General features: G+C 59.3%; 3 protein-coding genes across 3 annotated transcripts in view; all 3 read right to left on the bottom strand.

Annotated features, from left to right (window-relative positions):
• Positions 1-7,620: 7,620 nt before the first annotated feature.
• On the bottom strand, positions 7,621-14,249 carry GMPPA (GDP-mannose pyrophosphorylase A). Its single transcript, XM_042950238.1, is given in 14 exon segments — positions 7,621-7,921; positions 8,232-8,400; positions 8,522-8,614; positions 8,809-8,855; positions 9,023-9,120; positions 9,227-9,361; positions 10,449-10,509; positions 10,512-10,578; positions 11,880-11,939; positions 12,291-12,477; positions 12,733-12,836; positions 13,758-13,855; positions 13,966-14,020; positions 14,231-14,249. Coding segments are annotated over 13 exon segments (1,260 nt in total). The 5' UTR covers positions 14,006-14,020; positions 14,231-14,249; the 3' UTR covers positions 7,621-7,820.
• A 1,146-nt stretch (positions 14,250-15,395) lies between these two features.
• SPEGNB (SPEG neighbor) lies at positions 15,396-17,460 on the bottom strand. The gene is made up of 4 exons (XM_042953359.1): positions 17,333-17,460; positions 16,701-17,008; positions 15,997-16,138; positions 15,396-15,827 (listed from the first exon to the last, which is right to left on the bottom strand). The coding sequence occupies exons 1-4, from the start codon at positions 17,458-17,460 to the stop codon at positions 15,689-15,691; spliced, it is 717 nt and encodes a 238-aa protein (XP_042809293.1). The 3' UTR covers positions 15,396-15,688.
• Positions 17,461-19,745: 2,285 nt separating this feature from the next.
• Positions 19,746-21,644, bottom strand: part of SPEG (striated muscle enriched protein kinase) — a 49,611-nt gene continuing 47,712 nt past the window's right edge. Inside the window, exons 42-43 of the mRNA XM_042950234.1 lie at positions 21,318-21,467; positions 19,746-20,993 (exon numbers count right to left, since the gene is read on the bottom strand). Of these exons, the coding sequence (XP_042806168.1) occupies positions 20,801-20,993; positions 21,318-21,467 (343 nt within the window). The 3' untranslated portion in view covers positions 19,746-20,800. The remainder of the gene's footprint in view (positions 20,994-21,317; positions 21,468-21,644) is intronic.

The raw sequence follows: 21,644 nt of genomic DNA, 5'->3' as shown, positions 1-21,644 counted from the left end.
TCCCACTCCCAGCAGCTCCGCAGCCCTCGCGCTGCCTCTGCTGCTGCTGCCTCTGCTGCTGCTTGTCTCTCTCCTCGATCGTCTCCTTGTGGCTTCCCTTATCAGCACCAGCACAGCTGTCAGCCCCTGCGTGTGTCCCTGCGAGCGAGCGAGCGAGGGAGTGAGCGCTGCTCCGCCACGCCGCGCAGCCCCAGCCGCTCCGCTCAGCATGTGCTCCGGAGCCCACCCCGTGCTTAATAATTCAGGACATGTCAACAGCGCTTCACCGGCGGCACTGGCGGCAGGAGCCAGGCCAGGGGCGGGGGCAGCCCCCAGCCCAGGACTGGGATCCCCGGCCCCCGCCTTCAACAACCTTGTCGGGCTGCCCCCCGCCCAAACTCTTGTCACACCCTAGGCACTCACGGGGTCCCCAGATGGCCCCACTCCCAGGCCACCCAGGGAAGAGATCTGCACCCAGAGTCCTCAGCTCATTCTGCCACTTTTGGGGGACCACACCCAGGCTCAGCCGACTTCACCACCCGCCCCCCCCCAACCTCCCTGACTCTTGACTCCGGACTCCTGATCCCAGCACCTGGCCACCACCTGCCCCCAACTACCCCACTCACAGCGGCTTCCAGAAACTCCTTGGGAGAGCCACTTGTTTGAATGAGGGAGGGGAGGGCAGAGGAGGGCAGGCAAGGCAGACAAGGGGACATAGGTGACTCCACCAAGATTCGTGACTGGCCTGGACCTTTGCTCCTGGGCTCAACATCCACCTTCCCCCCCACCCCCTCCTGGGATGCTGGCCGCCCCCTCCCCCGCCCCCAAACTCAGTCATTCCTGTGTCTGGGACAGAGGGCACCCTGGCTGACTTGAACATCTGTGGCCACATTTTTCTTCCCCAAACGCTTCCCAAATCCCTTGCCACACCTGTCTGGTGGGTGGGGGAGGGTGTTGGGTGAACGGGCCAAGGAGCAGGGAGGAGGTGTGATGGGTGGAGGAGAGGGTATGGAATGGAGGGAGAGGAAGAGCCCAAATGGGGATTTGGGAGGGAGGAGAAATGTGCGGGCTTGGATGGGGAGTACTATCTCAGAAGCGGAAGCAGGGGGTGGACGGCAGAATAGGGCAGGGGCGCCCTGGTGGGGCTGCTGTCTTGCCGAGGGGAACAGGCATGTGGGTTGGCATGGCAGGCAGGGGTGGGGCCCCAGTGGGCAGCCCAGGAGGAAATGCCTTGGTGCTCCCAGGCTGGGGTGGTCACAGGGAGCAGCTTGTGTTCTGGGGGGCCCGCGTGAGAACGTGAGCCCTCATGGGGGAGGAAGCACTTGTCCCCCAGAGGAAAGGGGGGGGCTGATTAATCGGGGCACTAATGAGCAGCAGGGAGAGGAAGCTCAGAGGGGCGGGGGAGGCGGCTGCATCGATCCGAGCCGCGGAACCAGCAGCTGAAAAAAAAGTGAGAAGGGAATCGATCTGAGGGAAACGGCAGCTGCTGGGGATTAGAGCCCGAGGTCCACCCGCTGCCCAGAGGCCACCCCTCCCCTGCGTCAGGCCTGCCCTGCCAGTCGCAGCCCCCGCCTGGGCCCAGAGGAGGGGCCCACGGGCGGCTACCCCGGGGGTGGGGGTAGGGAACCACGGGGGCCACCCTGGCTGTGAGACCAAATCAGGCCCCATCAGTCACCGTCGCCCCAGCACAGAGCCCACCAGCCCCCTGCCCTGGCCACCCTTGGCACCCTGCGGTGTTGTCCCCAGCCTCTCATCAAAGTAGCTTCCTGGGGGCGGGGTGGGGGACTGCGGCTGGGCTTCCCCACAAGCCAGCTCCCCCAAGCTGGGAAGATGAGACCCCTGGGGTCAGGGCTGCGTCTGGCGGCCTCCCAGAGGGGAAAGTGGGGACGGCACTGGAAGCAGCTGCCGAGTTAGCACTCCGAGTCTCCAAGTGACCACAGACAGTCCCCCTTTCTCTACCCCCTACCCAGGCAGCCCCCTGCCATGCTCTGCCCTCCCGGCTAGACTCCTAGACCCTTCTAGTGCTTCCACCCCACCTCCTCCTCCCCCAGCCTCTCTTCCCCTTTCTCCTAGTATTGATTTTTCTTTACTGGTTTTTTTTTTTTTTTAAGGTGATTTAATTGCTTTTTTAAGGTTACTTCAGTCTGGGGCTCTGCCAAGAAATCAGGGAGCTACTCCCCAAGCTCTCCCCAGCACTCGTTGCTACCCTGTACTCAATGCCTAAATTGCCCTGCCATCCACTGAGATCATGGGGTCATACTCTTTTAACATACTGGCCTCCGTCATCATCAGCCCAAATCACACTCCTCTGGAGGGCACAAAGTTGGCGGGTGGGTGGAGAGGAGAGTTCAGGCCACGGGGAAGTAGAACTGCATTCACTCCCCGCCAGTGTCCCACAGCCAGCTGTCTCCAATTGTCCCCAGGTCCCCATCACCCCGTCTCCCAGACCCCTAGGAATCTGGTTACGCTTGGCGAGAGTCCCCCTTCCATATCCCTGCAGCCCATCCTGTGCCTCCCCTCCGGTCTCTTCCGTCTCTCCTGCCCCCCCTACACCCCCTTCCCCTCTGGCCCCCGTCCTCCCCCCCCCCCCACTTCCCTTTCCCCGCTTCCCTGCTTGCCTCCCTCTCTGCCCGGCTGCAGTTGGGTGATAATCTCCCTCATTTAGCCTCCCGGCTGCTTCCCCGGCTCATTGCCCAGCTGGTCCCTGGGGCCTGGCCCAGCTTCTTCCCCACCCCCACCCCCAGCCCTGCGCCCAAGCTCCCCCATCCCCTCCTGACTTCCCCCACCCACTCCCCAGGGACCACCTGCCCCCTGCAGTGAGCATCAGGGCCAAAGTGTGGTTGGCCAGGACCTGAGCTGGGTGTGAGCAGAGGGAGAGGGTCTGTCAGGGACCTGGTTCCCGAGTAGGTGTGGGGCACAGGGGTAAGGGGGCTTCAGAGCCAGATTTCCTCTGCTCTCCAGTTGTCCCCATTTCCCAGATTTGTTCCTAGTCCAATCTCCACCCATCTCCATCCCCCAGAGGGTGAACTAGGTTTCCTGATGGCAGTGGGTAGACTGAGAGGCAGAGATTAGAGTGGCATCTGTACAGCCAGATAAGGCAGGGCATGGGAATGGGGGACAGAGGGTGAGGGAGATGACAGGGAGGGCAGAAGGTTCTTACAGAGCACCTGAGAAGGTGCAGGTTTTATTTGGGCAAAATGCCTCAAAGGCAGATCCAGACACCTCTCATGATCCAGCTTGGGGGGCTCCTAAGGGATCCTCCAAGGTCCTTCCTATACCCAGGCTTTTGGGGCTTCACCTCTTTTCCCAGCAGAGGGACCCCCCCCCATGCTGAGTTGCATCTGCCCCTTCTCACCTTTGTGTCAGCCTCAGACTCCCTTCCTGGGTGGCCCACACATAAATGACATGACCCCCAAACTCTCTCCTAGAGAGAGTCCCCAGCCTCCCCCTCCTCCCAGTGGACACCTTGCCATCCTTCCGAGCCCAGACACCTGTCCCAGGCCTGGCTCTGGTGCGGACCAAGGGATGAGCTAGTGTGGGACAGACGTGGGCGGGAAGGGACAAGGATGGGGGGGTGGAGGCCGGGACTGGGCCAGGCCTGGCTGGTGAGCGAGCAGCGGTGACAAACGGGCTGTGCGGGGGCCGAGGGGCGGGGGGCGGACGGCGGCTGATTTATCTGGGTTATTTATGCCGCGGACGAGGCAGGAGAAGCGGTTAATGAGAGTTCCAGTGAAGGGGGGTGGGGAGGCCCGGACGTGATCTGAGGCGACTGAAGAGGGTTAGCGTCCCACCGCCAGGCCCTGCCCCCACTGCCCGCCAGCATTCTGCACCCCCTTCCCTGTCCTAGGGCCAACCCAGCCTGATCTCTCTCCTGTGGCTCACACCAACACCCCCCCCCCCCATCCCCTTTTGAGGATGGCCAAGCCAAGGCAATGGATCACCGGGGCCGAAGGACACCAGGTCCAAGATCGAGGGGCAGGCAACCGGAGGAACTGAAGAGAGGACCAGGAAAGGGAGAGCAGGGAAGAAGAAAGATGAAAAATCTTGGCCAGTCAGAAACTGACCAAGTCTGCGGGGCCTGAGGGGGTGGGGCGGGGTAGGAAGAGACCAGTGTGGGAGTGGGTGGGCATCAGGCAACCTCTGAACTGAGGCTGGAGAGAGGGCAAGGGGCACTGGAGGGCAAATTTGGGGTCAGCCAGGAGCCGTCACGGAGGCCTGAGAGACAGACCGGCTGGGAGTGGGGGTGCTGGTCAGAGAGAAGAGGGAGCCAGGGAAGGAGGGGGAGAAGATCCAGAGAAGGAGGGGGAGAGGGCTTTGCAGCAGCGAAAGCTGCTGGGAGCAGATAAGGCGGCACAGCAGCAGGAGGGATTAAAGCTCTGAGGGGCAGGGGCGGGGGCGCGACGCAGGACGGGGGTGGGGGGGAGGCGTGGGGTGAGGGGTAGGAAGAAAAGGGCTGAGGGCAGGACATCAGGGCCAAGGAGATGAGCAGGAGAAACAAGGGCTGTGAAGGGGGCAAGATTAAATCAGGGGCCAGGAGATGACTACTGCCTGGCAGAGAGGAAAGAAGGAGTTCCTGATCATCTCTTCTGGGCATGGGGACTCTGCCACTATTGGCGAGGCCCCATACCCCGCGAGTACCAAGGGTGGCAGAGCTAAGCAGGGGTGAGCAGGGTAGATTGGGTGGGAATGGCAGGTGCCGGCCCTGGGAGCCTCTGAGCTCCTGGCTGGAGAACCCAGGGCAACGCAGCGCCTCCTTGAGGTGACCAATGGAACTCTGCCACGGGGAGCAACAGTCAAGGGTGCTCAGCCCACCCGCCCCGGGATGGAGCGCCAGCCCCATCACGCCCAGGGTGGCAAGAACTAATGTCTCAAGGGGCACTTCTTAGTAGGGAGGAGTATGGGCCCGGAGGGTGGGCCGTGGCTTGCCCAGGCTCCTGCTCAGACCGGGCGGCCCCTTACCACCTCCTGCCCTCCGGTTCTCCGTGCCTCCCAGAAAGGTGTGCTCAGGCAGGGTGAGGCCCCTGCTCCCTCCAGAGGAGCCGAGGTGGCCGAGGCGGCGGAAGGGGGAGCCTGGAGGGAAGGAAGGGGAGGAGGAAGAAGGGGCGGGGGGGGGGGGGGAGGGGAGCGGGGGTGGCAGGCGGGGCAGAGTAATTGCGTGTTTGTCAGTTCTCCTGTCTGCACAGGAGGGAGCGTGTGTGGTGGTGGGTGTAGCTTCGCCTCGAGGAGTGTGTGTCTGTTGGCAGAAGTGTCAGTGTGTCTGTCTCAGGGGTCTGGGCTCTCCTTGGCCCCCGCCCTCCCCTTTGTGTTTTGGGGAGCGCAGCTCTGGGCACACCCAGCTGTGCTCCGTGCTGATGCGGCAGATGTGGCGGGGCCCCAGCTGTGCCTGCTTCCCGGAGAGGGGGAGGGGGCTGCAATCTGCTCCCCCGATAATGGCTGCTCAGCGCCAGGGGGAGGGGATGGAGATGGGGGTGGGACTGGGGCCCTGGTCAGCCCCGCCAAAGGGACAGGAGGGAGATGAGGGCCCTGCCCCCACCCCACCCCGGCCAACCTCCCCCCAGTCAGTGTTCTTGGCTCGGCCTCTCCCCCTCGCTGGCTCCTGAAGCCCATCCAAATTTCCGTCCAAGCTCGGTCCCGGTCGGTCCCCAGCTCTCCTCCCATTGCCCCATCCAGCTCGGTGCCAGGGACCTGCCCCCCTCCCCAGCCCCCAGCTTGCTCCCCCTCGTGGATTTTACAGAATCATCTTTTTATGGAAACCTAAAAAAGCACTAATGGCAGGAGCGCACCCCTCCCCCGCATCCCTTCCCTCCGCTCACCCCCACTTCCCACCCCAGCTCCCTCCGTTCTCCCTTCTCAAACCCTTTGGGGGCCAGCACCCTCCTACTCCTACAGGGCCAATGAAGACCTAGAGGTGGTGGAGAAGGGGGCTCCCACATCCTGGGCCCTGAGCTGTGCCCTCAGAGGCAGACTGGGTGCTGAGTCCCTCCTGGGGTGGACAAGGGCTGGAGGGGAGTGGAGGGCATCACAGCTCCTTCCTAGACCCCCACCTCTGCCTGAGCACACACGCAGCAGTGACTAGGGCAGCCTGGTGGGAGGGGGCATGTTACAAGGATCTCCGCTACACTGGCCACCCCCCACTTCAAACACTGACCCTTTCCCCTTCCAGTGCCTCTCCCCACCCCCACTGGGCCTAGGAGGGGGATCCCGGGGGCCAGGGCCTGACACAGACTTATTGGATTTCACGGTGTTTTGCTGAGAAAATAATTAAATTATCATATTTATGATGGAGCTGCCATGGCCTCTGCCAACCACTTGGAACAGAAGGGTCAGGACTGGGGGAGGGCAGGGAAGGGACCCAGTCTCTGGCCCCATAGCCCATCTCTCTCCCAGCTCCCTCCTCAGGGAGTTGACCCCAGGCCCAGAGTAAGCATCTGCTGTTCCCTCCAACCCCATGCTGATAATGGAAGGTCTGGGCTGGAGGCAGGGACAGGAAATGGGAGAGGCTGAGTCAAGGCAGGTCGTAGGTCGGGACTGCTAAAACCTGGCTCCTTTCACACACGCTCCCATACAGCCTGCAGGGCCTGAGGGGGCTGGGAGGTCACATCTAGCCCAATTCCCACATTACCCTCAGCCCAGCTCCAGAGAAAGCACATCTTCCTAGCTGCTCAGCTCTGAAATCCTGGGCTCTGTCCCAGACCCTGGTGCCGATAACAAGGCCCCGGCACCCTGCCGCCTGCCACCCCTGCTTGCTGCCAGGACCCCCTCCTCCCTCCCACCCACACCCTGCCCCCCCATTCTCTTTGGGTAATTAGATTCCTCTCAATTAGCAGATTACGATCATTACCAGCTCATCTGGCAACTAAGCTCCGTACCCACAGCTGGGGAAAGGGGGGGGGGGCACCAAGAGGGGCACACGGGGGTCACGGGCAAACATGATAGATGGTTGGGTTTCTCTGGGGCTTCAGGAATGTGGAGAGGACTAAGACCTCCCAAAGGGCAGAGTTGGTGGCGGGAGGTGGCCAGGGCCCCTCCCCTCCCAGCACCAGGGGCCCCCACTATGCTGCAGGTACCAGCTTAGTTAGGTCTGTCCCGCCTGCCAGGGGAGTAGAAGACAGACACCAACCAGGCCTCGGGAGGGGAGAAACCCCCACCCCGCCAAAAGCCAGGCGAGGAACAGATGGAGCTGGCAAAGTGGAAAACAGGCTGGGGCCGGGCCGGGCCGGGCAGAAACTGAGGAAAGCAACCACCGGCTGATCCAATCTCAGGCCTGTGGCTCTCAGTCCGTGAGCCCACGGCCAGCACCCCACGGCCCAACCGAAATCCTTCACCCTTCCCTTCAGAATCCTTACACTCAGAGCCGGAGCCAGGACCAACGAAGAGGAACAGGAAGGCTGGCAAGCTGGCCATGCTGGGGTGGGGGTGAAGGCAGGGGCCAGGCAGGCTGGGAGCCTTGGGGGCCTTCCTCCCTAGCAGCGAGAGAGGCTAAAGGCACTGGGAGGGGGAGATTTACCAGGGCTCCAGATTCATTATTCATGAGCCGGCAGCGATGACTCCAATTTAAATGCTAATGTGGGGGGGCCTGACTCAGCTGCCCCCCTTCCACCCCCACCCCCAGCCCAGGCACAAACGGGAGTCCGTGCTGGCTCCAAGGTTCACGGGGGTTTATTAGGGAGCGGAGAGGGAGGCCTGGAGTCTCCCCAGCCACCCGGCCACCCACGTTGCTCCCCGACATGTGAAGATCCTGCCTGGCTTCCTCCGGTCTTTTTGGACAGAGGCTGGCCATGCAGGCAGCAGCCTTGAGGGGGGTGGGCAGGAGTTGGAGGGGTGCCTTCTGGCAGTCCCCCTCAGAGGATGATCTGGTTGGTAAAGCTGCGGCTCAGCTCCTTGTGTGGCAGAACAATCGAGTTCAGGATGAGCACCTCAGCAGGGATCCGGACGCGGCAGCCTGCAGGGGGGACGAGGGCACCAGGAGGAAGCCATGGGGAGGGGAGACCAGAGGCCAGGAGCTGGGGCCACTGCCATCCGGGAGGGATCCCTCCCTGCCCATCTGTGCCCTGGCCTCTTGCCCCCAGTGACTCAAATCAGGGCCTGGCACACAGCAAGCACTTGGTAAATGTTTGCTAAGGGAGTAAACACGCACGTGTATGTGTGCACGCAAACACACACACACAAACACGTGCACGCATGCTCCCCACAGGGCAAAGCCATCACCTGTGGAGGTTTTCCACAGCCGTCTGTCCCCTAGGAAGCCATACCTAGGATGGTGATGGCAGGCAGCAGCTTCCCATCCTTGAAGAGGCTCTCACTGTCCATGTGCGCTCGCGGGTCGTTGGGATTGGGGTCATTGGGGGTACCCTCCACACGGGCCCAGCGCCCCACAGTGCTCCCCCAGCCCACAATGGTGTGCAGAACACACGTGTGCTCCTGCCAAACACGACAGTGTGAAGTGAGGGAGTAGAAGGTGCCAGATGCAGAGCACACGGGGTTCCCCCCTCCCCTGCAGCCTCGGGGTCCCATGCCCTGCCGCATGTGCCTGGGCACCTACCTGCAGCGTGGCTCCATGGAGGACAATGCTCTCTCGGAGCCGCACACCCTCGCCCACGGTCACCCCCTCCCCAATGGAGACATTGGGGCCCAGCTGTGGAGAGGAACACATACTATGACCCCTGGAGGGCCTTGGAGAAACCCAAATCCAAACCCTTCATAGAACAGATAAAGGGAAGGGACCTGCTTGTGGCCACACAATGGGCTGACAACGCAGAGCCCAGCACTCTGAGTTCAGGAGTTATCTGCACCGCCCCACCCATCCGGACAGCCTGGCCCACCGCTTACCACAGCCGACGGGGCCACCTTGGCCGTTGGGTGGATGTAAACGTTTCCTAGAAGCAGAAGAGAAGACCTGGGAGCAAATACCCTAAACCATATCTGGTTCAGGGAGGGCAGGGATTGAGTCTTCACCTCTGAATCTGAGGTTGGGAGTCATGGCTCAGAGGGTACAGGAGGCTGGGGCGGGGGGCAAAATTTAGGAAGGGGGCAGGGCGGGTACCTCGGATTCGTGGACCCCCTGGGGTGTGCTTGGCCAGGCGTTCTGGGTGAGTGAGCTGGTACTGGCCCAGGTAGAGGCGGGAGGCATAGAGGGCTGAGCTGGAGGGGCCACAAAGTAGAACAGGGGTTCAGGGGCCAGCAGGTGCCTACCACCCGAAAGTCTCAACCCCCAGGTGCCCCGCTCACCTCCCAGAGGCATACGTACCCTGCAGACTTGATCTGGCTCCAGATACCATCAGTGAGGTGTACATAGATCTGGCCCTGTCCAGCCAGGGCTGAGAACACATCCTGTTCCAAGCGGATGGTGCCTGCCCCTGGCCATAGGCCTGAAGAGTCCTCCCTGGCAGAGAGGAGAAGACGTGGGCATCAGTGCCCCGGCTGAGCTGGCCTGGGAGACCCACACAGCCTCTCAGAGGATAGGAATCTGAGGGAATCCCACCCCCTCTCCAGGTCGGGTCAGATCCTCTCCAAGGGGAGGCTTCTGTCCCCGGAGACTCTCCCACTGCCCTTACCCACATCACCCTCCACCCCTAGCTAGGGTGCTATCCCGGGGGATCCCCAGGCATGGACCCACACCCCATCTCGGCCCCCTGTCCAAGGAGCTGACCCAGACATAGCTTCCCCCCATTTTCCTATTCTCCTCCCCGTCCACTCCTCCCAATCCCACCTCCGGCTACCCTCCCTCTCACAGGATGGAAGGAAACACAGACACTCACCCCAGAGGAAGACAGCTGGTGAGGGCAGAGACAGTCACAGAAAGAGAGGGGGAGAGAGAGATGGTAGAGGTGCCAGCTCAGCAGAAACAGACAGAGGCCAGGAGAGATGGAGAGAGAAGCAGAGATGGATGAGAGTGAGAGAGTGAGGCACGAGATGGGGAGCCAGCGGGGAGGAGGGGGTGAAGGGCAGGACCCACGGGGGTGGGGGAAACACGTCCGGGGCCTCCAAGGATGACCTGGGGAGGGGACTGTGCTCAGCAGGACTCTGGGCACTATGCTCTGAGGGGAGCATCAGCCTGACAGAGAGTGTGTGTGTGTGTGTGTGTGTGTGTCTCTCTCTCTCTCTCTCTCTCTCTCTCTCTCTGCATGTCTCTACACCCAAGCGTGTGTGCGCCCAAGTGTGTGTGTTGCCTTCTGTTCTGAAAGACATCTCTGGGACACTTAGGGCTTGAGAGAAATGGACCAGAAGGGGAGTGGGCAGGCAGTGACAGAGGAGGAACCGGGATGGATAAGGAAGAGGGACAGAATGAGGTTAGAAGGGGAGGGACTGGGAAGGCTCAGCTGGGGATGACAAGAGGAAAGGAAAAGGAAGGAGGAAGGTGAGCGGGTAGAGATGGAGCCTGCAGAGACTGGGGTGGGGGGGTGGGAGGGGTTACGGGTGGTCTGGGACGGAGTGGTACTTGGGTTACAGGGCCATGGGGCCCGCCTCACAGTTGCCCATCCTGCTGGTTACGCTGGAAGACGTCCCGAAGGGGCTTCAGGGCTTCGGGGAAAAGAGGTAGATGCCACAGTTGATGATGTCACTAACAAAAGTGCTGGGTTTCTCCACGTAGTGCAGGACCTGGGGACACAGCAGGCTGAGTCTGGTAGAGGAGGGGCCGCTGCCACCATCCCCTAAGACCTTCTGATCTCCAGGTACTCCCCGCCGCCAGGGTGGTCTTCCTAACTGCAGTCACTGCCCTTCACCTTCAAGAGAAGTCCCAACTCCGCGCCTTTTCCCTCCCAATCCTCCCCACCTCCCAGCAGCCCTGGAGCACAATTCAATGCCGTGGCGCCTGCCTGTGCCTGGAATGCCCTTTCTCCGCTCTTCATCTGGAAAACCCAGCTTTCAAAACCCGGTCGACTCTGCCACTGCCTCTGTGAGTGCCTCTGTTCTGCCCCACAGGTGGCTTCTCAGGTCTGGGCACCCGTGGCCTCTGGCCACACCCCACTGTGGCACCTGTGTCATTTGCAACGTTTGATTTTTGCCTGTCTTTCCCACGGACAGGGGGTTCCTGAGAGGCAGGGATTGTATTTCTTTGGCTCTGTCTCTCTAACATCTAGCTAGTGCCTCGCATAAAACTTAAAAACACCCGAAATCACACATATTTATGTGTATGTGTGTATGTCTACCTGCGTGTGCCTGTTTAGATGTATTTTTAATAGGAAAGCTTGAGCAAATAAAAGGTTGGTGTGAAAGTCAATTAGGCTCAAGGGCCGGGAGTTTCACAAACAAGGACAGAGAACCTCTGCTTTGCCCTGCAGGCCCCCTACCTGCAATGCCTTCCAGTCTCCTTCCTCTATGTGAATTTAACTGGGCTCAGAACTTGCTTCTTCCAGGGAGCTCTCCCAGCCCCCACCCAGGCAAGGCTGGGGTGGGCCTCCTTTTGTGTTCCCATAGCACCCTGTGCATACATCTACTGGGGCGCTGAACCCATGGAAATTAACTGTTACCCCTTTGCTTTTTGCCAATCTCTCTAGAACGGATAGAAGATGAACAACCAAGGGTATGCCCCACCAGTCTGACAGCACTGGGGCCCCCCCAGTAGCATTCCAGCATTCTCAGGGCGGCGCCTGGGCGGCTCAGTCGGTTGAACATCCGACTCTTATTTCAGCTCAGGTCATGATCTCACGGTTTGAGGGATCGAGCCCCATACCGGGCTCTGCACTGACAGCATGGAACCTGCTTGGGATTCTTTCTCTCTCTCCCTCTCTCTCTGCCCCTCCTCCACACACGTGTGTGCATGCATGCACTCTCTCTGTCTCTCTCAAAATAACTAAAGTGCTTTAAAAAAAACAGCATTCTAGCATTCTCTAGAAGCAGAGGGGTGGGGGAATCATGACACAGAGTAAGAACCCAGCCAGCCCCCTCTCTGCTCTCACCTCGTGTGTCTGTGGATTCTCTACAATGCAGCCGTAGTTGAGGGATTGTGTCCTGTTAGCCTGAAAGACAGACACACCAAAACAATGACCCGCCTGCTCCAGGGCAGCAAGGTCTGTTTTCTTGCTTTCTTTCTCTCCTCTGCAGCACCTGACACGTATTTCTGCCACTGACAGGCCTTCAGCAGGGGGAGAACTGACAGCTGCCCTCCCCCTCCCTTCTTTCCAAGCAGCCACAGGGCTCAGGGTCTCCACCGCCACCTCAGCTACTGCTGGGATTTCTGGCACATTTCCCTCTTGATGTCGGTTCCCACTCCAGCTCCCTGGGCTGCCCCTGCCTCCCCGACACCCTGCATTCCAGGAACTTCTCTGGATCACCCCCTTTACACCCTCCCGCCTTCCCAGCCCCCTCACCGTGGTGCCAAGGAGCAAGAAAGGGTGAGGCTGGTGTCTGTAGGCATCCAACATAGCACTCAAGGGGAAGTCAGAACAGACGTCAGCGTTGAGCACGAAGAAGGCTTCAGGGCCCCCAGCCAGGATCTGGTCCCGGAAATGGTAGAGACCACCCCCTGTGCCCAGGGGCGCAAATTCCTGCAGGTACCTGTCCCCAGGGACCCCAGAGCCAGCTCAGTGAGATCAAAGGAGGCAGATATCCTGAGCCTGGCATCTGACCCCTCCTGCTCCCAGGAGTACATCTGCCTAAGGCCAATATACTCAGGGATTCAGAGAGGCCCAAACAAGAATCCTCCCAGTATAGAAGGGTAAAGTCTGGCAAGCACCAACTCAACCCACTCACGAGAACCCTGAGGCCTAGGTCACCGTCCCACACCCCTATACTGCATGTGTGCACAAACACCTGACTGGAAGGTTAAACTCCTGCTGGGCAGCCTCTAGAAACCGGGTAAGGGGCTCGTCAGGTTGGTAGAAGCCAATGAGCAGAATCTCCTGCATCCCAGGGACCTGAGAACAAGGGAAGAGGTTGGGAGGAAAAAGAAAATATCTGATAGGAGGGAATGTTCGGGGAACCCCTGGAACAGTCCCAGGAGTCCAGAGACCACAGTTTTGGTCTCAGCTGTGGGGCCCCTGGGCACTAACTTTACCACTCTGGCCTGATTTCTCCTCCAGACAAAAAGGAAGTTAGAGGAAGTCTGTCCCTGGTCTTTCAATCTTTTATTATTTTACTACCCACCCCCATCCCCCACATCTGAAGATCACCCTAGGAAAGATTCTGCCCACCAAGCTGCATGAAAAGATAATCCTTTCATTTCCCCCCATATTTATTATCTGTCAATCTGAGCTTGAGATCAGCACGAGATATGGGTACCATTTATCAAGTGCCTACTTTGTACTAGGCACTTTACCAACCTCATCTCTAAGCTCTGTCAGCCCACAAAGTAGGTTTAATCACCCCATTTGACAAGTAAGGAAACTAAGGCTCACAAAGCAGGGAGAAATGTACTCAAGTCCTTATAGCAGGCAGAGACTGGATTCAGATAAAACTCTACCTGTCCCAATGATAAAAGCAAGACAGAAATTAGCTCCATAGTGAGCAACGGTTTGAGTTCTGTGCTTTGCTATCATTAAGGTTCCTCATGCTACAGCTTTAAATGGTCTCTAAGATTCCTGCCTGCTCGCACATTCCGTGCTTTAAAAATAGGAGTGAAATCTAACCAAGAAGAGGCCAGATGAGAGACCAGATTAGTAAGGACAGCAGGGCAGTTGCACTGCATAACTCTAAGGGACACCATTCACACTGTCATTTGTAAATGGGAGTCCTTGGAGTTATGCCTGGTGGGAACAAGACACGGTTGGAAAGGGGGACGTACAGCATGAAGAAGATAAGCAGGAAGTGAGGTGGGAGTGGGGAGCCTACGGGGTTACCTGGGCACAAGCCTCAATGTGGTGCTGGATCATAGGGACCCCTGCCACTGGAAACAGGGGTTTGGGCACCTCAAAAGACAAAGGCCTGAAGCGAGTCCCTGAGACAGGAGAGAGAAGCCCATTACAGCTTCTTGCCTCCCTCCCTCTGCCTCCGCTCCACCATCCGCTCCAGCCCAACCTCCCTGCTCCTTTCCCCGGGGCTCCTCACCCTTTTGAGGGCCTCCAATCAGGATCACAGCTTTCAGCATGATGGCAATTGCTACCTAAATCTCAAATCCCAACAGAGAAATCAGGCTCAGATTTCACACCCCAATCCAAGAACCCCCCTCACATCCCAAGCAAACCCCAAACCCCAAATAGAAACACTTAGCCCTCTCACAGGATGTAAATCCAAAATTCAGTGTAGTCCCTCCCTGGACACAACACCTCACAAATCCCACACATCTGAAATCCCATCCCAGATTCCAACTGACCTTAAACCCCACAGTGGTTTCTCCTAAATCCTGAAATTCACACCTTGCAATCTGATCCAACAGACTTCCCTGTGGCCATAAACAAATCTAGCTAACTCAAAAACTCAGTAATAGACCTCTTAGACCCCAAACCTCAAAACCAAAACCCCAAACCCAATGATTTCCAATTGTTACATTCTTATGCTGTAGATGTTAAGCCCCGAATCCCAAGAGTGAACCCTGAATACCGAATCTCAAATCCTGAGTATGCCCTAGATATTTAACCACCATCCTAAGAGTGAATCTCTAGAAATAAGGTAACACTGATCCGCATCTCATGAATCCCAAGTCCGAGCAAAAACCCTCTATATGCCGAACTTGAATCCTAAAACTAACCTCTAAGTGATGAACCGTGAATCAAAAGACAGATTCCCTTGGCATCTCAAACACGGAATCTACTAGCCCCTGAGTCCCAATACTGGCGACGAGTGCTAAAACTCTGCATTCGGAGGATGGATTGCTGACCCTCTGAACCCTACAACTGACTCCGTCTAACAAACCCTAGCCTTGCTTAGACAGAGGTTGCGGGGCTAACACAAGAGCAGACCTCCGAAGGGCCAGCCGGGACCTCCGAGCAGCCACCGGTCTAGGGGCGGTCCCCTCCCTCCTACCCCTTTCGCCACCCCTCCTTTGGCTCCGTTTACCACTAGGTCCCTTTATTCCAGCTCTGCGGCCAGCTACCGCTTGCTCCTTCCGCGCACGTGTCTTCTCGCGACTCGCGAGAACTCCTTCGCGGAGTATGCCGGGAATAGTAGTTCTTAAGCTCTTGTTTTCCGTAGCCCTCCTCGCTACCCCTCCTTCCAACTACAAAAGAGGAGGGAGGTGGGACTAAACGGAGAAGAATGGGGCGCGGCCTAGGGATCGAGGGGAGTGGCTAAAGAGAAGGGTGGGGCCTAAGAGGCGAGGCTGGAAGCTAAAATTAGGACCCCGAACTGTCCAGGAATGGGCCCAGGAGTAGCAGTCAAAGTAAAGAACAGGAACACGGAGAGGCGGGGCTAGAGACGAAAGGGGGTGTGGCCAGTCTTGAGATGGGCGTGGCGAGAGCCTCCTACCGCGAGTGGGTGGGGCTTGAGGGACTCAGAAAAAGAGAAGGCGGAGTCATAAGATCCTCCGACCGTCCGGCTGGCAAGGGAAGGAGCTTCGGTCGGTGAGAGAAACCTTGTCTCAGATTTACAGTCTGTAAAATAAAGCACCGGACCAGTCACTCTCCAAACATTCTGATCCCAACATTCTGTGACCGTGGTGTGTGGGTCTGGAGTAAGCGTGGGATTGGAGTGCAGGGGAAAAGAAACGGCGTCTCCAAAGAACAGAACAGGCGGAGGGTCAGAGAGAGCAGCTTTATTAAGCAAGATGGAGGAGGGTTGTCGGTCCCACCCACCCCGGGGCTTGGAGCCAGGGTGAAAGGTCCGAGCGTTCCTTTCAGGCCACGTCCACTCGAGCGAAGCTCTGGTCCATGCCCAGGCTGTTCTCCACGTACACCTCGTACTTGCCGCTGTCCTCGGGCGTGGCCCGGCGGATGGTCAGCGTCGTGGTGGTACTGCCGATCTCGAAGAACACCCTGGCGGGGAGAGCGGGAGAGGGGAGGGCGGGCCGCGGTCAGGTTACAGGCGCCCGGGGCCCGGCTGGTTAGCCAGCTCTGGCGCTCGCCTCCCGTTCCCCGCCCCCCGGCCCACTCCCGCCAGTTTTCTGGGCCCCGTTCCGCCCCAGCGGCAGGTCCCCGCCCTCGCCTGTCATCCTCCTCGATGTCCTCCCCGTCCTTGGTCCAGCCCACGTCGGGTGCAGGCTCGCCCATGATCTCCGCAGTCAGCGTCACCGTGGCGCCTTTGCGCGCCTTAGTGTTATCCGGTCCCTTTTGAATCTTCGCAGGGACTAGAAGAGAAAGGGCATGCGACCTAGTGAGGGTCCTAGGGGTGAGGCGGGGCAGGGGCATCACCTCCCCAGATAATACCCAGCGCTAAATACGAGATGGATTTAAACTCGCGGTGTGACGCTGGGCAAGCCTGTAGCCTCTCTGTGGCTTCATCTCCTCAGCTGTTAAGCCGGGCTAGCAGCTGCCGTTCCAACTTCCCACGGGGGAGAGGGGGGGACGGAGGATCAAAAGAGGCACTACGAGTGCAAGCCCGGGAATGTTTACACACCTCGGTGCCCTGGAGACAGCTCCACGTAGTGGAAATTGCCCCGGGTTGGAGTCCGAAGACCTGGGCCCTAACGCTGGTAATGCCTCTGGTTCAATGTGACCTTGGGGCCCTGGTGTGGAGTGATAGAAGCCCACTGCGGACTTCTCAGTCTGGGTGGGAAGGGCTCCTGAGGCAGGCGGTGCCCCCAGCCCCATCGGGACTCGGCTAGGCCCAGCGGATCGCGCGCGGCTGGACCCAGTTGCGGCACCTGGAGGTGGTGCCGCTCTGCGTGGTGGCACCCGGGGCGCGCGTACCTTCCACCAGGATGCGCGCCGAGTCAGAGCACTGGCCGAAGGGGTTGGTTACGTTGATGCTGTACTGGCCCAGGTCTGCCAGCTCGCCGTCGCGCACCACCAGGGCGACCACGTCAGGGTCCTCGAAGACGTAACGATACTTGGGCCCGTCACGCAGCTCCTTGCCGTCCTTGCTCCAGCGGATGAATGGGTCCGGGAAAGCCGAAATGCGGCAAGTCAGCTTGGCCGCGCTGCCCTCGATCAGCACCACGTCCTTCAGGGGCTCCAGCACTCGCGGTGGCCCCTTCTCGCGAAGCTCCTTCCGGGACCTATCAGAGAGCCGGCTCAGGGCCCGGAGGTCCTACGACACGGCTCTGGACCGCCGGCACCAAATTCCTCGCCCCCTCCCCCATTCGGTCCACTAGAACTTTAAATGTGGGGATGGGTTCGGAGGGAGCCTGCTCTTGAATTGTTACCCTGATGAAATGATTTATTCTTGTCGGCCACTGTGCCACACCTCACTAACGGCTTTCCCCTAAGTGCAGGGACCCCAGCGGTCCATAACACTGTGCTCAGCTTCCACCCCCCACGCAGCAGGGCGCTTTCTGCAGCCCCAGCTCCCCTCCTCCTGAGGGCTCCGGGCTCCCCCTCACCTGTGGCCCCGGTAAGAGGCCTGGATGCGAATGGCTGCTTTCTGGACCTGGGGGTCGTTGATATCCAGGGTACATCCCGGAGGCGGGGCCGCAGCCGCTGGTTTTTTGGCGGGAGCTGCTTTGGACATCTGGGGAGCGCAAAACAAACATGGGGTCTAGGCTCACACAGAGACTTTGACTTTCAGCCTTTTCCCTGTCAATTCAGAACATCTTGGGGGATGGGAGTGTCTGGGGCTGGTCTGAGGATGGGGACTCACCGCGGGCGGGTCGACTTCGGGACTTGGGTCGACTAGCTGGGTGGGAGGTGGGACAGAGCCCTCCTGGAAGGCACAGTAGGGGCACGAGCAGGTGCTCAGCCCAGGGCCCCGGTTTTATACATCACTCCCCTCCTTGCCTTGTTTGGCGTGGTTGCCCCAAGCCCCCCGGGGACCCCAGTCCCGCCCACTGACCCAAGCGGGCTCCTTATTTAGCCTGAGGATGTGTTGGGATGCTGGCTCAGCCTCTGGGGCAGGCCCGGGGGAGGAAACCCGAGCAGCTCTGGGGTGCACTTCATGTCAGCACCTGGACAGCTGGGCAGCTGGATGCGGCCCCACCCCCTCCCAGGGCAGGGGGTAACCATCCCACTCCTGGGAGGACCAGACAAGGGCCCAGGCTGACAAGAGATTCAGCTCCCAGCTGGGGCAGCTTTACGCTCTGGTCAGTCCCCAGACCGTCAGACAACATGCGCTTCCCAGGACACTGTCCGTTAAGGGGCACAAGTGTTTGTGGGGGCGTCCCTGAATGACGCTAGAGTAGCGGGGTACTTCGCTGTCCATCCAGCCAATTATGAGAGGGCAGTGTGGCTGTCAGGACCAATCTGGAAGCACTTACTCCCCTGGCCCTGGAAGCCTAGGATTGTCATTTCCGCACTGTGCCCCCTGGCGGTCAACTGAGATAAACCTAGAGGGGACGGTAAAGATTTTTGAGAACAGCACCCCCTTCTACCACCCCAGTCCCACTCTCTTCCCTCCATGTGACATGGTAGGGTCTGGCTGGGCTGCACTGTCCCAGGAGATTTGGGGATTTGGGGATTTACCAATTCCCCAATTCTAGGTCTGCCCAAGCCCCTTTGGGGTCGTAAACTAGTGCATAGGGGCACCAGACAGCTTGGATGAAGGGGTTCCGTTAACCCTGCTGGGACTTGCCTGGAGTCCAGCCTACCCAGGCCAGGGCACCAGGAAGAGCATTGCTTCCACTCTTTGTAACTGCCCGCCCAGGTGTGGAGCACTGTCACCTTTTGATCAGAGCAATTTTGACACAGCTCTGCTGACATAAATTACCTTTGCTCCTCCGGGTTTGGAACAAGCAGTTCACATGCCATTTTCAATGGAGATGGGAAGGGAGCTCAAGATCAGAGTGGGGACGGGAGAGGAATTTTACCATTTATCAAGATATGAGTTCAGGCACCTCATTTTTATATGAAAACACTTGCAGTGAGTAGGGGATTAAAGATTCTCACAGGCAAACTGTATATCTTCATCGCTAAAATGACAGGTGGGCAAGACGTCTCTGTAGTTCCTTCCAGCTGGCTTGAACATCCTGTTATTTTATGATGGTGGGGCTTGCCTCTTCCCTGGGGTTCCTGAGAAGCCAGGGAGGCTGGGCTGGGTGAGGCTGGGCGAAGGTTGTTTGGGGGCACAGCCAAGGGGCCCTCAACCACGATCGGCAACACACCAGTGCTACCTCTCTCTGCTCATGGTGGGAGGAGACTTTAATTCCTCTCACTTTGCCAAGAATAGAGTTTGCAAGGTGAGGAGGAGGTAGGAAACAGCCCCCACTGGACACAAGGAGAACTGGCTCCCTCCTCCCCTTCACCTCTGGGCAGGGCAGCTCAGTTCTAGGACCCCAGCGACCATTCTGTGGTGCTGCAGGGAGCATCTAGAGTCAAGGAGCCTCGGCACCCATCAGACTCCCTAGCGTGCCATGGAGACAAGAAGATCCAGCTTGGCGTGCCCCTTAGCTCTAGGAAGATGCTCGTCGGTGGCCCCATCTCAGCCGACACGCCGGCCACAGCCTTGTGCAGCTGGCGCTCCAGGTGCCTGATTGGTGCTCTAACACAAAAGCATGGAGCGAGAACGTGTCCTGGTTTCCTCTGCGGCCCTTTCGTGACATCATCACCATCTTGCCAATTATCATGATGAAAGCCCTTCTGTTCCAGGGGTCGGGACCAGAGCTGGCCTGTCTCCTGGGCAGACACGCTGGCCGCTCCAGCCTTGGGGTGTGGACTGGTACATTCCAGAGCCCAGTATCCTCCAAGTTGCAATGAGGTAATATGTGAGACAAGATGGGGGCCACCAGAGTCTGGTTACATGGTAGTGGTGAGGAGTCAGTGGTCCTGCCAGGATTCCAGAAAACTTCAGAAGGAGGGGCAGAATAAGGGAAAGGTGAGGGGCCAGGAGGGTCAGGGTCAGGAGCCATGGTCCTAAGATGCTAGCTGTTACACCTCAGCTCTCACTGGCCAAGAGCGGGCCGAAATGCCCCTGTCCCAGCACCCCCAGCACCCTGTTCTCCTCCCCCCCATCATCCCTCCCCATTGACCACACATAGGTCCTGCTGCTTGCCGTTTTTATTTTCCTTGTGACAGACAGACAGACAGCTGCACAGACAGCTGGATGGCTGGGGGGATGGTCAGGACAACACGGGCAATAGGAACTGGATGGAAGGGAAATTTCATAAAAGTCAATAAATAAATAAACATGAATGGGAAGAAGGGTGAAGGCCACAGAGGGGCAGCGGGGACATCCTTGGGCCAGCAGAGTGCTCACAGCTGCATCCACTGGGACAGGAGAGCACTGGCTCCCGTAATCACTGCTTCCAGGCCCCAGTGCTCCAGGTTCTCCTTCTGGGATGCTGGCAGCTGGCCCACCTCACCCCACCCCACCTGAGTCCTCTCCTCTCCCTCCCCCACTTTGCTGCCCTCCCTCACGTGCTGGCTCTGGCTCCCTAGCACTGTCTCCACGTCCTGTCCCCGCTCCACCAACACTCACTTCCAGCCCATGGCCCTGACACGCTGGGCTCCTTCCTCTTCCTCCTCTCCAGCTATTCATACCCTGCTAAGTTGGTCTTCCCCCAGATACATTGTCTCTCCCCCGCAGAACCTTCCTAGAGTCTCCTCTCCCTATCCCGTGGCTTCTTTTCCTTGTCTCTTACCCATTCCCTTCTTGCCCCTCTTCCTGCTTCCCTGCTCCCGTGCCCCCACCCCCACCCAGCCTGGCCCATGGGTCTCCCCCTCTGGCTCTGGCCGGGGTGGCATCGGCAAAGCCCAGGGCCTCTGTCCCTGCAGTTCCATGAGGTAACAGCCCGGCTGGATGTTGCTGCTGGTGGTGTCCGAAGCCCTGGGCCCACCCGGCTCAGTAGGGGCCCTGGAATGTCCCGTGGCCTCAGTGGAGCCCCGAGTTGAAGCCCGAGGCCAGGCTGTGGTCCGAGCCGCTAGGGGCTGCCTGGGTAGGAGCGGAGCAGCACCTTGTGACGGGTGGCAGCCTCAGCCCGGCGGCGCCGCTGCTCGCCCAGAAACTCCTTGAGCCGGTTGGTGGTGAAGGTGAGCGTCTGGCGACGCAGCTTCATCAGGTAGGCATCCTGCAGCCAGGGGTGGGCCAGGCAGTCCTGCAGGGAGGGCCGGCTCCTGCCAGGCCGGCCAGGGACAGTGAGCCTGGAAGGCTCCGCCCTCCCACGGATCCAAGTCCCGGGCCTGGATTCACATCCCTCAGCGAGCCAACTCTGGGGCTCGGTTTCCCCATCTCTGGAGCAGGGGCGGTGACTCTGCCCGCCTCACGGGGCTTAAAGGCATCAGTGGTGGAGAGAACAACCATTTAAAAGTAGTGGTGTATTAGTGGTGGCCGGGGAGGAATTGGGGTGGGAGGGGGGCTTCGGCTCAGGCTTGGCCAGGGTGGTCTGAGGCCGCGGGAAGGCAATGCCAGATGGGTTGGCAAGTGTGGGGCCTACTCACCAGGGGTGTACCGAGAGGACCTTCCGCAAGAAGAGTGTGGCGCTTTGGGAGGTGTTAGGGTACAGCTGGAAGGCATCAAAGCGGCCCCCCACAATCCGAGCCTCTGTTTCCTGGGGGTCTGGCTCATAGAACGGGGAGCGTCCACTGAGCCTGTTGTGGAGACAGTTCAGTTGATGCATGCGGACCGAAGATCAGCTCACAGCCCCAGGGGGACATTAGTGTGAGGGTTCAGAAGGGCACAGTGCTCAGAGATAAGTCTACTGAGCCTGAGCTGGGCGTGTGCATTGTGTGCTGGGGAGGCTGTGAGCAGGGAGAGGGATGTAGGCG

This window comes from Panthera leo, chromosome C1 (genome assembly GCF_018350215.1).
Source record: "Panthera leo isolate Ple1 chromosome C1, P.leo_Ple1_pat1.1, whole genome shotgun sequence".
Lineage (NCBI taxonomy): Eukaryota > Metazoa > Chordata > Mammalia > Carnivora > Felidae > Panthera > Panthera leo.
Note: the sequence above shows the minus strand (reverse complement) of the source record. Positions and strands in the feature narration are given on the sequence as shown.

What these genes read in the sequence shown, in the direction of transcription:
- SPEGNB (XM_042953359.1), bottom strand. Translation starts at nt 17,460, where the DNA reads ATGTCCAAAGCAGCTCCCGCCAAAAAACCAGCGGCTGCGGCCCCGCCT. An exon ending in GGCGCGCATCCTGGTGGAAG is followed by an intron (nt 16,139 to 16,700) that starts GTACGCGCGCCC and finishes TTTCTCTTCTAG; the next exon opens with TCCCTGCGAAGATTCAAAAG. An exon ending in GACATCGAGGAGGATGACAG is followed by an intron (nt 15,828 to 15,996) that starts GCGAGGGCGGGG and finishes TCTCCCCGCCAG; the next exon opens with GGTGTTCTTCGAGATCGGCA.